This window comes from Protopterus annectens, chromosome 5.part0 (assembly GCF_019279795.1).
Source record: "Protopterus annectens isolate FY-2018-M chromosome 5.part0, PAN1.0, whole genome shotgun sequence".
In the NCBI taxonomy this organism is placed as follows: Eukaryota; Metazoa; Chordata; order Ceratodontiformes; family Protopteridae; genus Protopterus; species Protopterus annectens.
In genome coordinates, this window is record NC_056735.1 from 957,732,185 (window position 1) to 957,747,703 (window position 15,519).

General features: G+C 41.7%; 1 protein-coding gene across 1 annotated transcript in view; it reads left to right on the forward strand.

Annotated features, from left to right (window-relative positions):
* Positions 1-216: 216 nt before the first annotated feature.
* The window catches only part of HGFAC (HGF activator), a 1,210,481-nt gene continuing 1,195,178 nt past the window's right edge, over positions 217-15,519 (forward strand). Inside the window, exons 1-2 of the mRNA XM_044072728.1 lie at positions 217-365; positions 4,987-5,056. Of these exons, the coding sequence (XP_043928663.1) occupies positions 261-365; positions 4,987-5,056 (175 nt within the window). The 5' untranslated portion in view covers positions 217-260. The remainder of the gene's footprint in view (positions 366-4,986; positions 5,057-15,519) is intronic.

Below are 15,519 nucleotides of genomic sequence, written 5' to 3' on the forward strand. Positions count from 1 at the left end.
GGTACCAAATGTTAATAGTCTGTCTTTTCCGTTGACTTGTAACCCAAGTAGATGTGCAGCCTGATATTTAAGCTACAGAAAAGTTTGTAAATGTTAGCACAGCTGAGCTGCTGAGCAATATCCCCCTCCCCTTACAGGAACTCTGCCCCATTGTTTGTTAGCACAACTGTTTCCAGCTGTTTTGTTAAAGCTGCTCTGGCAACAGAGGGATACAAGTTTACTTACGCAACCGTTTAAGCAGAAAACATTGCAAGCAGTACATGCTGAAAATCTGTCCATACTCAGTATTTCTGACAAAAATGGATCTTTGGGGAAAGCATTTGCTAACTCTTGTGTTTTTTTGTCGCTCGACCTGCAGCAGCCAAGTAAGTACTTTTATCTTTATTGACTTTTCCCCATCTTGCATGTTTATCTGGTGAGACTTCTCAGACTGAGAGATTTTTAGATCTGATTACATGCTACTAAAGACTTAAAACCATGCTGAGGACAATTTCTGTTATTTTTCTGAAAAGAAAAACTATTACAGCATGTTTCAGGATATAATCCAACACTACTGAAACATCATTAAGTTCTTGGCTTCCCACAAATTTAAACCAGTTACCTCCTTGTAATGTTCAGCGTCAGCCCTGTCTGATGCATGCATTATTTCTCTTCATTATTTATGCAATAGTAGCATGTAACATTTAAAGTGTGCCTTTTGATTTTCTGTAGTGTTAGTCAGCATCACTTCTCACAAATGCTTTGTTAGCTTAATCTGCAGTAGTGAAGTGCATATCTGAAGCAATAATAATTCAATGTGTGTTCATTCTCTAACCACTAATGATTCTTTTGAATATTTTTATTCAAATAATTTATTACAGATTGACAACCGTATGTACAGCTTATAATGTAAGAAAAACTTGGGCAGGAAATGAAAACTTTTCACGTGCACACTGGCATAAACCAGATATAAAGTATAAGATTTTGGATTGCTTTAGTTACTTACACTGAAACAATGAATGCCAAGTACATCCTTTAAAAGGGCCTTTACATATTTCCTCAAAATTTAATCCCCTCCTAAAATACGTATGTTCAGAACTGACAGAATAAGTTAAAATGTTCACAATTTTGAGTGTTATAAGTGTCACAGTAATATGAGACAAGGGCTATACTAATGTGTGTAGTTCAAAGATAGAATATGAGGGTTAAGTGAACTGAAGCAACGAATCAACAACATAAAGTATTACGTTTCTGATGCTGATCAGGGCCTGTAAGGCAGAGAAGCAGCATGCCAGTATAAACAGGGGGGAAAAGCATAGGGAGACAAATGGTATCTATTAGCCCAAAGCTTTGACATGACTGCAAAATGACACCTTACAACATACATGTCAACTGTCCAGACTTTTGCTTCATGTTTTTGGTCTGTTTAGCATAACATCAGTATTTTTCTCGCAAATCACTGAAGATTGAAGTCATGTGACATGTTCCAAAGACATGCATCTGGAGCATTTCTCCCCGGGCCTCCGCTGAAAACAGGCTCTGTGGAACCTAGTCGGACTTTCCCGGTCAACAAATGATAAATAAAATAAAAATGTGACTTTTGAGTTTCAGACTTCATATCCTTCAGAAAAATGCCTGCTAACACAAATCCTGCTAATCTAACAATTTTCTAAGTTTATAAGAGCAATGTTTAAAATATGTCCCTATTTGGGGCCTTTGACCCCCCCCCCATAATTTTAGGCTTTGCCCAGATTTCTTGCACTAGGAGGTTGATAGGTATGTCTTAAACAATAATGTTTGTTGTTTGCAGCTCTATGTGTCATATAGCCAGAAATCACATGAAACTATATGACAATGTAAATACCAGTACTAGTCATAACCTAGTTCAACATCTTCTTAAATTACTGGATTGCAAATTAAACCACTCTGTGTTTTGATTTTTCAGGAATTTTGTTTAGAGTTTCTCTTCTGACCCTATAATTTCATCTTGGTTACCTTTTAGTGTCAGTCTTACTTGTATCCAGGAGATCTGCCTTAATTTCATAAGTGGTTTGCTGAATTGTAATTTGCCAATGCAGAATTAGGTAAAGGGGCTTGTATTCTCTCCTGCTGCCTACTGAAATGTTCATAGGTGATTACTAGGCTAATGACCCCAGGAGGCCATTTTAAGCCCAGCCATACTTCCTAAATGTATCTGACAAGTTTTGATATCCTAGTGGTATTTTAAGGGCCATATATAGACTTGGGCATATTGCAATCAAGTATACTATAGTTTCATAAAGCTAAAAATGTATGCTGAAGTGCTAATACTACATGCTTGCTTGCTTGTGGGCTTTTATTATCTTAAAATATAATACACAAATACTGATTAGTTCTCCTTAGCTTAAAAACTGCTTAACTTGTTGCCTCTTGGATTACACTATAGTAAGGGGAGCTCAGACTTGATCATATAGTGAATGTGTTTCTAGAGGTGATCAATTGCCTAATTTTGGTTACGGCAGGAGGGTCCTGTTACAGTACAAGACTTTCCAGGAGATGAACCACTGAGTGGTGCTTTATCCAAAATCCCCTCTCTTGCCCAGTAGCTCTAGGGTACCAGATAACCACCCATCTTTAACATCAGTCATGTGGCAATATTGCACCATACTGTGACAGCCCTCTGAAAGCCTAGTTCTACTGTATCAGCTGTTATATATCATAGCCTAGCTCTTAATTCAGGTTATTGGTGTGGGTGTATGCAGTGGTTCAGCAGACCAATGGCAGTCAATGTATCATGGATTTAGGGTATCAGGAGGGTATATTATATCATGGAGTATATATTATTCATGTACATTACAAAACTTGCCATATTTTACTTCAAGTATGATTTTCAGACTTAATAGGTAACAGATCAATGCCACACATATGAAAGTACGAGACCCCATGCATTAGAAATAGTACAAGACCTTTTCTGCGACAGGGACATGAATTACAGATTAAAAAATGTGTGTCAAATTCTTTCAGCAGTACCAACTGACCTACATTGTTTAGTCATCAGCCCTTTGTAGTAACACATTTCTGCTTCTGAATGTGGTGTCTTTGATGGTGTTTATTTTTTTTATATTTCATTTTTTGGTATTTCTGTGCCTATGTTGAGTGACACAGTGGTGCAGGGAGTAGCATTATTGCCTCATGGCAAAAGTTCAATGGTTTGGTTCATTTCACATCTTTGATGTAGAGTCTGCATGTCCCTCCCTGTGTTCATATGGGCTTTCTCTTGGTACTCTGGTTTTCTCCCATATCTCAAAGCCATGCAATATGTGGACGGCTGACACTAAATTGTCCATAGGTGGCTGTGTAGTGGGTGTGTGATACAGAAGAAATACCTAGAAATCTACTTTCATTTCTTATGTGGCTTTAAACTCTGTGGATATCAACAACTGTTTTTGAGAGGTCACTATAGGAGTCAGATGCCTTTGTTGTTATTTATGACTTCACAGCAATACTTTTTCCTGTTACCCCCACCTCCTGTGTTTCCATACCACTGTTTACACTCAGTTATGCCCCTCTGTACAGGCTCTGTGTGGTGAAATGTAAGTGCCTTCATATTCAGCATTGCATAGAGAAGCATACCTTTTACTTCCCTGGTGTGCCTGATGTGCATAACTTTATGACTTCTTGAACAAATGTAATACCACTTACACTGTTTGTCTACAAATGAATTATGTTAATTTCCTGAGCCTGCCTTTATTCATATGCTGGTCAACTCTAGGAAGGGATGAACTAGCAATACTGTATCCTATATTAAATCACTGCAATGTGGATCCCAGGCTTATATCTGCTTCATTCTATCTAACCAAATGGCTACCCTGGCTTCTGTCCAGCTCATCGAATTTGGGTTACTAGCATCATAGTTATGTCTCCTACCTATCTGTCAGTGGAGTTAATACTATGCTAGTGTTTGTAACTGTGCAGTTTGTGCTGTGTCTTTGAAAGGTAGTGCCTGCTGTGTGTGAAAAAAGTTCAGTCGTTTACTCCCTATGTCTATACTTTCTGTTTTCCTAATTTATTCAAACAGGGAACACAGCACTTGTACTTGTGTTTTTATTCTTGCTACATGCAGAATGAAGAAACAAGAATAAGGGCTTTTGTAAAAACTTCCCTACAGAAGGACAGATCTTTCAAAGCTCTGCTTTTCTTTGCAGCATGTATATGTATATTTTGAGCAGTCTGGACTTTGGCAATGTTGGTTTGGTGGGAAACTAGTCTTTATCAATATACAATAATAACAAATCAGCTGATCACTTTTGACTGTAAAAATTGTGAATAAAACTGTAAGACTTGAATAGTTACAAGTGGCCTATAACTATTAAATTATTTTTGCAATCCAAGCATGTAAATCAGTGAAGTAATTTGTTTATCATATTTATTTATTCTTATAACTGATGGGCATTTTGGTGACTACAGACATTTTTGGTGATTGTAATTATGGTTGCTATACTTCTGTTTGATTAACATTTTAGTCTTCATATTAATCTTGTTTTGTTCAAAATATACTCACTTAGAATTAGAGTACATTGTAATATTTTTCTAATAGTTTTGACAAGTTCTTAGGCAGTAAGCACTTAAAGAAATATGACGTTAAAGCTAAATGTTATTTAACAAATGCTTAAGGCATCTGTCAATGTTAGTCACACATTTGTTAACTAGGTAAGTCTACGGGACGCATGTCCCTTTTCTGGGGCAGTCTGGGTGCTCTTTCTAGTGAAGTGACTTACTCAGTCACACAGCTAGCAAATGGGGGTAGAAGTAATAAAATCCTATAGCCATGACTAGAGGAAGAAGTTTGTTAGCAGTTAGGAGCCTTGCTCATTTGTCCTTGTTATTTTCCTATAAATAGCTCATTACTGTTAGTATGCTGTTACTAAAAAGCGTAAGCAAGTTATTTTGTTGGATAAATTACTTAATAATGAACGAACAACACTGAAAAATAAATTTAATTCAAAGACACTTCAAATCTTTCAACAGAATATGAATAATCAAGAAGATGTACTTACTCAAAAAGTTATTTCAGAAGACATGAATTCTGTTTACCAAGGTAAGAGACCAAAGTTTATGATACATTGCTTAGTGGGAACTTTTATAAGAATTGGCTGTTAGAAATAATAACAGTTCAGTGGTGCCATCTATGAGGAGTACCATGTTGTATAACATAATTAACAATTGTGGATGCAAGATTCATCAGTATTATTTTGACTTTGATCGAAAACTCTGAGTTTATTTCTGCCTGCTTTTAAGTTAAAACATTTTGTATTAATACACCAACAGGGCTTTTTGCCATATAGAAGAGCAGGGGAGATGTGAAATTAAGGTTCAAAACCTGACATGACTTCTTCTTTATTACTGTACGTGAGTTCTAACCCTGTGTTTCTTTACTGGAAATTGAGTGTAAGGGACCAAATGACACACAGAATTCATTTGGCACATACAAGTGCGGTAAGTGTAAGCAGTGCCGATGTATATCAAATACTTTGAATATACTCATGAGGGCACTGAATTTTCACCTTTGAGCTGGAGCCAGGTGCAACTGTAATTCAGAGAGTGGTTTACCTGGCAATCTGTGATTCATGTCCAGGTTTTTATGTAGCGAAACTGTAAGAAAGCTGTCCAGAAGAATTTATGATCATTATTTGGCTATCAAGAAGAAAGATACTGTTAATGTCCAAGCCAAACATTCACTTACATGTGCAGATTTCAGAAAATTCCATTTTTTTGTGCTTGACTCAATAAGCATGAATGACTTTGTTGGCAACCACAATGTCCAAATGGAATGCTGTGAGTCTAGCTGGCAAATAAGGCTTTGTGCTGACAAACCACCTTGTTTCAACGAATCCATAAACATTAAATGTTTTCTTTGGGCACAAAAGCTGTGAGATCATAGAATCTTAGGAAGTTACTAGGCTATTGGTCCTGAGGCCCTTAAAGTCTAGCCAAGGGTTTAGCCCATATTTAGCCAAGTCAACACCCAATGCCCCAGTCCACCAGGGACACAGGTGGAATCCCAAGGGTGTATTTTCTGTTTCCCATCCAGTTATCCAGGTTGCGCTTAAAAAGGGATAATGAGGTACTCTGCTTGACGTGGAGAGGGAGTCTATTCCACGGATGGGGAAGTTTCTGGGACACAAATCTGTCCCACCAACAAGTACTATTGATGTCACAGACCAGGTTGAGATCTTGCATGCGGGTTACTCGAGTGGAGCTTGACTTGCGGATATGCAGCAGTCCCATCAAGGTGGGGTCTGAGATTGCTTTGTATGCCAGACAGAGGTCACCTCTGAAGAGTCTGTATGAAACTGAGTAGAGGGACAGGGCTTTTAGCCTGTCAGTGTAGGATATATGTTTAAGGCCCTGGATTCCCCTGGGGAGAAACCTCTGTGGTCTGTCCAGCTGCTGCATGTGCTTTGCAAGTTACATGCTGAAAGGGGCATTGTACTCAATAATGGGCCTTATAACAGAAGAATACAGGGATATTATGACCTCCTTATCTTATCCCTAGATGAGATACCCTTACTTATAAGGTGGGCCATGTAGAAAGCTTTCTGTACAATGGAAGCAAGATGGTGGTCAAAAGTCAGGTTGCTGTCAACCTGGATGCCCAAATCCCTCATGACTGCATGCTTAAGATATTGTTATTAATGTGATAGTCTGTGGGGATGTCACTCTCCCCAAAGGGGATGATGATGAGCTGGGAAGCTGGGAATTTCTGGTTAAAGGCTTATAGTGCCTGCATATTTGAACTGCTTCTTACTGAAACTGGTACACCTTGTTTGCTGTAGCATAGACTAGATCCAGGCCTCCTGAATCTAGCTTTGTTTGTATAACTTGAGCACTAATCCAGGCATTCTTTGAAGTATTCAATTGTATTTATTACTGCTTGGTAGTAACTTGATTAAAGTGTAGCTATCATTCTAAGTCTTTTGGATTAAGCACTTGGGCTTCAGACCAGCTAAGTGTATTAATTCTGGTTTAAGCACTTGGGCTTCAGGCCAGTTATTTTACATTAAGAGGGTTCGTGGTCTGCACTCTTGTGGGAGGAGAGGCTGGACTCTGCCCTTCTGCGCTGGGAATTTCTGGTTAAAGGCCTATAGTGCTTGCATATTTGAACTGCTTCTTACTGAAATTGGTACACCTTGTTTGCTGTAGCATAGACTAGATCCAGGCCTGCTGAATCTAGCTTTGTTTGTATAACTTGAGCACTAATCCAGGCATTCTTTAAAGTATTCAGTTGTATTTATTACTGCTTGGTAGTAACTTGATTAAAGTGTAGCTATCATTCTAAGTCTTTTGGATTAAGCACTTGGGCTTCAGACCAGTTGTTTTACATTAGGAATGTTTGTGGCCTGCACTGTGGTGGCAGGACAGGCAGCTTACATCCTTCTAAGTTGGGAACTGCTGATTGAGGCTCAGTGGCTGTTATTCTAAAAGTGTATTAGTTCTGGTTTAAGCACTTGGGCTTCAGGCCAGTTATTTTACATTAAGAAGGTTCGTGGTCTGCACTCTTGTGGGAGGAGAGGCTGGACTCTGCCCTTCTGAGCTGGGAATTTCTGGTTAAAGGCTTATAGTGCCTGCATATTTGAACTGTTTCTTACTGAAATTGGTACACCTTGTTTGCTGTAGCATAGACTAGATCCAGGCCTGCTGAATCTAGCTTTGTTTGTATGCTTGTTGTTTGTTTGCTTGTTATTTCCCTGAAATGCTAATTCCACCTAAAACGTGGCTTTTCAGCGCTTCTGTGGATCCCTAGTGACATCTGCATTGCTTACTGTACTTATTTCCTTGTTTCACTTGCATGAAAGTTACTGTTTGTCATTTTTGCATTTAAGTTACCTGTAGCACATTGCATTTAAGTTACCTGGCACTTGCTCACTAAAGCAATTATATAAGTCAGCACTAAAAAATTAAAAGCACTACACCCTCACAAACACCCCTTGAGTACCTTGTTCCCCATTGGCCCTTTTTTTCAATTATAAAGGAATTCCCAATACTATTCTAGCATGTCCAAAGGTCAGTTGTCAATCTCCACTCCGGTCCAGCTGGTGAATCTGGGACTCTTGAGGCAATGTTACAACTGCCTCATGTACACAGACAACCCTCTCCTCCTCTCAACAAATTCCAACACATGTGAGAGATGCAACCATATAGCCAAACTGGAGGCTAAACTCTCTCAACTCAGTACTGGTGTAACCAGTCAGGAGGAAAAGGAAACCACACTCACTACAATTCCAGTCTCACATAGACCTACCACAACAGCAAACCAAACACATAAACACACAAAAACATACTCGGAGGCTCTAAATAAAAATCTGCCTAAGCAGCAGAGACCTCCAAAGCAGACACCCAAGCAATCGCTACCCCAAAACAAAACACGTGCAACACATAGCTCACAAAGCCAGTGTGCCAAACAGTCACAGCCCTTAAGGCTAAACAACACACCTGATACACTTGTAATAGGTGACTCTATCGTCAGGCACACTGACGTCCCACTCACCAGGCTGAACAAGGAGAAGGTCATGGTGAGCTGCCAGGCGCTAGGATCCGCCACATAACACAAGCACTCAGGTCACTCCAAGGCAAGTACAAATATGACTCAGTCATTGTCCATGCTGGTGTTAATGACCTGAGGCGTACCTTCCTTGACTACATGAAAAGAGACATAGAGGAGCTCTCTGAGCATGTAGCCCAGGCCGGTATGACCCTGACCTTGAGTAGCATCTTACCCTCACCAAGAATGATGCCACAATATGAAGACAAGATGATCAATTTCAACAATTGGCTTAAGTATTGGTGTCATTCAAAGGGGATCCAATGCCTGTCAGCCTGGGATGACATGCTCGACAAGCCACGATGCTTCGCTAGGGATGGCTTGCACCTATCATCCCTGGGCTTTGGATATTGGCAAAGGCTCTTGCTACCCCATAGTGCCTTTTTAGGCAAGGCTCAAAAGACAAACCCACCTCCATAGGTATCACAAGGGATAAGAAACTAAGAGTAGTGCTACTCAATGCCAGAAGTCTAAACCTCAAGATGCATGCACTCGAAACTCTCCTTAGCATGGAGAACATTGATATCTGTGCAGTAACAGAAACCTGGTTCAAGGCTCCCGAGAGCACCCCAGCACTACCAGGTTATACCTCATACCATGCTTTTTGGCCCCAAAACTTGGACTGAACCAAAAAAGGAGGGGGAGTATCAATATTCGTCAAAGATACCCACACCTCCAGGTTGGTGGCACAGCATGAAGCATCAGAGACTATCCATGTGCAACTAACAGTGGGTAAAACTGCCTTCCAGTTTATAGCCTGCTACAGACCACCCTCCCAAACCCAGGAACTCCACTCGGCCTTCCTGAGAACACTGGAAAATATGAAGGTCTCTCCAAACACCATTATATTGGGCGACTTCAACTACCCAAACATAGACTGGGAGCATTACTCTAGCTCCAACACCCTAGCCCAAAGGTTCCTAGAATTTATAAACTCAAATGCTATGGAACAACTTGTTACCACTCCCACAAGAGGGGAAAACATACTGGACCTGATCATCACCAACATGGGGACTCTATGCTCCAGACCAGAAGTGTATCCCTCACTGGTAAGATCAGACCATAAACTAATCTCACTGGATATTCACATCCCGACCCCACCCCCTGCCCTGAAAACCACAGTGAAAAACTTCTCTAAAGCAAATTTCACACTCCTCAAAACCGAGGTGGAATCCTTCAAAGCCCCGGGCCTGTGGAAAATATGGCTCAGACCGCAGAATCCTTTATAAATGCATTCTATGAACACCTTCAGGAATGCATGGATCATGCAATCCCAAATAAAACCAAGACTCAATCCTCCAAAGGCAGACATCCTGTCTGGTGGACCCCAGCCATAAACAAACTATACAATAGAAGGAGGAAGCTACTACATGATAGAGCAAAATCCCAAAAAGGGAAGGCATCTCTGATCAGTATTAGCAAAAAACTATGGGCACTCATAAAATCGTCTAAGGCCAGCTTTGAAAGAAAAATTGCACAGGACACTAAGGATAATCACAAGGCTTTCTTTAGTTATGATAGGAACCTGGGTGGGAATTCCCAGATATGCTCAGAATTAGTCCAAAATGACAAAAATACATCGAACCCACAGAAATTGCCAACATCCTAGCTGACAGGTTCAGCGCAAACTCCCCCCCCCAAAAGGGCAAATATCTATCCCAGCAGAGTGCTGCCCCCCTGACATCTCAGATGCTCAGGTAAGAGCCGCCCTCTCCAAAGCAAAAAATACAGCATCAATGGGACCAGACGGTGTCCTGGGCTGCGTCCTACATGAACTCCAAGAAGAGCTAAACCCAAACATAAAACTACTGTTCAATCTCAGCCTTACTACAGGATATGTACCCAAAGAGTGGCGTGCAGCAACGGTGGTCCCTCTCCACAAAGGTGGTGCCTCAACGGATCCTGGAAACTATCGCCCCATAAGCCTGACTAGCTTGGTCTGCAAAGCTATGGAAAGGATCATCATGGACCTTATAAATAAAGATATTGGGGACCTACAGACACTGGATCCTACCCAGTTTGGCTTTGTTAAGGGCAGATCCTGCCTCTTAAACCTGGTCAATTTCTTTGAAACAGTCACCAAGGCCATTGACGAGGGAAGGTGGTCCACACAGCCTACCTGGACCTGCAAAAGCCTTCGATACAATACCCCACTGGCATTATAGATAAGCTCACCAGCTTAAATATAAACCCCTATGTCACTAGATGGGTTGCAAACTGGCTCAAGGACAGAACCCACATGGTTAGAATTGCTGGAGCCATGTCAGACTCCAAACCAGTTACAAGTGACATCCCACAAGGCTCAGTCCTGGGACCTCTCTTGTTCGGTATATATTTCTTGGAGGTACAGGCTAACACGGAAGGACTGTGGCTGACCAAGTTCACAGATGACTGCAAACTGGGAGCCATAATCGACTCTCCAGCTGACACAAGCATCCTCCAAAAGGGCGTCATAGAAACAGACAACTGGTGCCAAAGCCATGGCCTCAAGCTAAACGCCAAAAAGTGTATAGTCATCCCCTTTGGCAAAAACAAAGTGCCCACAAATTACCACATACGTGGTAATCCATTAAGTACGGAAGAAGTAATTAGGGACCTGGGGACCCAAGTTGATAGCAATCTCTCATTTGACAACCACGTGGCCAAAGTGGTTAGAAAAACATTTTATATAGCACACCTAATCATGAAGGGATTCACATCTAGATCAGGGGAGGTCATCGTGCCTCTTTACTCATCCCTCATCAGGCCCATAATTGAGTATAATGCCTCTTTTGGGATGTACCTTACCAGACACCTGCAGCAACTGGAAAGACCCCAAAAGTACCTCACCAAGAGGATCAAAGGGCTCAAACAGATGCCATATGATGCACGGTTAAAGAAACTCCAGCTCTACTCAGTGGCATACCGCCTGCTCAGAGGCGATCTGTGCCTGACATATAAAGCCATGTCCAACCTGGAATTAATGGACATGCTGCACCTCAGAAAATTCAAATCCCATTGAGCTATGCGCTCGAGAGACTTGAACCTCAGCACTGAAATAAATAGGACATGCTGGAGGGACAGATTCATAACCCAGAGGCTCCCTTCACTCTGGAATAAAATCCCAGTCCAGGTTAGGCAGTGTCCCTCATTGACTCTCTTCAAGAGGAATCTTGATGAGTGGATGGGGGATCATAGGTTTACCCCGGGTATCACTTCTGTGTCACTGTTAGACAGAGGCACAGTATAATAACCTCGAAAAAGGGCATAGCAAAATTAATTTAAAATGGGTGGCGAAAGCCAAACACACTCTGGCTAGGCTTATAAATGCCCTAGGGCAGATAGCCTAGTATGAACCTATGAACCTATGAACCTACGATGCATTTTTGGCATTCAGCTTGAGACCATGTTTCTGGCACTAGTCATTTGTTTGGGTGAGAACCTCTTGGAAGATGTCCACAACACTAGGGGAATTGATAACAGTGCCCAGCTTGCAATCTTCTGCACACTTGGTCAGCCATAGCCCATTGGTTTTGGCTTGCACCTCAGAAAAGTATATCCCAAATAACAGAAGCCCCAAGCCTGATCCCTGGGGTATGCCACTCGTTACGGGTCTACTACTTGAGGTGGCTTCCCCTATTTTGACTAGGTGGGTTCTATCAGTGAGCCAGGTTGCTACCCTTCTGGTAACATATGGATTAATGCCTAGTTGAGAGAGTTTATCTATTATGCCTGAGTGGGGAATAGTGTTGAAGGCTTTGGCTAGGTCAAGGTAGGTGATGTGTACCGTCTTCCTCTCGTCCATGGCTTTGGTGACTGTCTCAAAGAAGTCGACCAAATTTATCAGACATGATTTCCCCTTGAAGAGAAAATGTGTGGGATCGAGTGTTTGGAGGTTGCCAATGTCCTTGTTACTGAAGTCCATGATAATCCATTCCATAGCCTTGCAGATCAGGCTAGTTAGGCTGATGGGGCTATAATTTCCCAGATTGGTGAATGCTCCACCTTTGTGCAAAGGGATGACAGTGGCTGTCCTCCAGTCAGCTGGGATGAAACTGGTACTCAGGCTTTGATTGAATATGGTGCCTAATGGTGCTGCAAGTTCCTGCCTGAGTTCATGTAGGATGCAGCCTTGGATGTTATCTGGTCCCATGGAGGTTGTATTTTTGCCTTTGAGAGGGCAGTGATGACCTGTTCCCTAAACGTAGGAGGAGGGGGGCAGGCACTGGGGATACCATGATTTACTGATGGGGCACTGGGGTGAAGTTTTTGCTGAATCTGTCAGCCAGCAATTTGGCTATATCTACGGCATTTGTGTATGTGGTGTCCTTGACCACCAGTTCTGAGCAGATCTGGGTGCTTCCTTTGAGACTGCGGACATATGTGAAGAAGGCCTTATGATTGTCTCTAGTAGATGTGGCCAATTTGGACTCAAATATTGCTTTGGAGGATGTCACTAGTGCTCTTATTTGCTTGTTTAGGCTAAGGAGAGATTGCTTCCAATTGGGCACCTCCTCCTTCTTGGTCCTGGACAGAATTTTTTTCCTTTTGTTAATAAGTTTATTTATTGCAGATATCCAACTGACAGTTTTATTCTTCCTTGTGGAGTATGATTTTGTCCTGTCAGGTATTCCTGATTCCGTGCATTTATATAAATGCTTGCATAGTACTTTGGTGTAGAATTGGACATTGGTGCCAGTTCCTACAGAGGGGGAAGAGGCTGTGAAGCTGTTTATACTATCCCTCATGAGGTTATAATCAGTTTTGGAGAAGTTTTTTTGTTTGACCCTAGCTAGAAGGGGGTTGGGTAGATGGTAACTTTGAAAGTGACTGCTTTATGGCCAGATCTTACCAGGGAGGATGGTACTACAGGGATGCTGCAGTGGTTATTCATGTTGGTTAATACCAAGTCCAAGATATTATTACCTGTTATGGGGGTATCGTAGCTTTTCCAAGGCATTTGTATTGACAAAATCAAGGAATCACTGGGCATTTGTGTTCTGGCATGAGCAGTACTTCCAATCTATGTTTTGGTAGTTAAAGTCACCCAGGATCAGGATAAAGGATTAAATCTTGATAGATTCAAAGAGGTCCAGATAGGCAGAGTGGGCATCTTGAGTCAAATTGTGGGGGCCTGTAGCTAGCTATGATTTGAATAGGGGTCAGTGGTTAACTGCACCTGGAATGTCTCATGTGCGTCATACTGATGGACCAGCCTGGGGGCGTGTATATCTTTAAAATATATTGAATCTCCATCTCCTTTGGCTTTGCTACCCACAGTTTGGGGTCTGAATGTATGATAGGATGAGTAACCTGATAAGGCTGGGGTGCTCTCCACAGCTTTGAACCAGTTTTCTGTGACTGCGCAAATGTCAGCATCTTCCAGGGTTATGAATGGTTGCAATGAGCGCAGTTTCATGTTTAGACTCCTAGCATTTAACAGCATGACCTTTAATTTGTGTTTTGTGGAAATTTTTATGTTGGTAGTTTTGACCTCATCACTTTTCTTAGAAAGGCACTATGGGGGAGGCAATAGCCTTTGTCAGAAGCCTGAAGCCCAAGTGAGACAGATGCAGGCCATTTCTGGCAAAGCATTGTGGTCTGTCAATCGTATCTTCCCAGGCTGCCAGGTACTAGATCCCCCTGGAATGACACCAGAAACAAAGCCAATTGTTAAAGTCAATCATTTTCTGTTTGTATTGAAGCATCATTCTGGGTGACGGTAGAATGCTGCTTAAGGCTAGGGACATACCCTGAGACACATATTCAGCGAGCTCAATCATGTCTCTCTTATAGTCCAGGGAGGTATGTCTCAAGTCATTCATGTCAACATGGACTATAACAGACTCATAGCAGTACCTGTTGTTGAGAGACTTGAGTGTGTGTGTGATATGGTGGATTCTGGCACCAGACAAACAACTAACTGTGACCTTTTCCTTATCCAGCCTGGTGAGAGACACATCTGTGTGTCTCACAATGGAGTCTCCGATGACTAATATGTTGGGTTTATGGTTAAGCCTTAGTGGCTGTGAGACACAGGTATGTGGACTATGCATGGTATGTGATGTGGAGGGTTGTGGAGTTTGCATGTGTTTTTGCCTTTGAGGTCTCCTTTGTTTGGGTATGTTTTTGTTGATAACATCCACATGTGTGTGCGTGTTGTGTAAGTGTGGGTGGTGTTTGAGGTGTATTGATTGTGTTGACAACCTTCTCAGTGTCAGATATACTGGCTTGTGAGGGAGAGAGCATAGACTCTAGGTTCCTAATGTAATTGCATCTCTCACAAATTGTGTTCCTAGTTGGTAGTAGCAGATGGTTGTCCATGTACATGAGGCAGTTGCTACACTGTCTCAGGATGCCCATATCAACCAGACTGGCAGGAGAAATTGTAGGAAATTGTCCATCCATATTTGTCGGAATTTGAGGGAGAGAGGCCAGGGAGAGCTAAGGGGTAGACCTAGAGCCCAAGTGCTTAAACCAAAACTAAGAGGCTTAGAATAACACTTACAATTTAAACAGACTATAAACAAGCATTAATAAATGCAGACATGCAATTACATACTTAAATGACAAGCAGCAGAAAACACAAGATGAAGTAATAGAGTTGGAGGAGGAAGCAGAAATACAGTAAAAGCAGCTGAATAAAGTAATTTTTTTTTTTAGTAAAGTGGCAAGGGAGAGCAGAACAGAAGATAATTCAAGGTTAAGAAACTAAGGGGGTTGGCCTTCCCAAATGATCTGTTTTAGGTAGACTGAGCTGATGAGACGGGACTGACAGGAGTGTCCCAGATCAAATTTATAGTAGGGGCGGGCACTGCAAAAGCCACCAAGTTTAAAGGGACAATCATCATCATCATCATCATCATCATCATCATCATCATCAGCCACCTTTTTTCCATTTTTTTTCTACATGGGGTCAGGGTATAGTGTTAACTGTCGCCAACTCTCTTGATTCAGTGCCACACTCCTGCCTTCTTCAA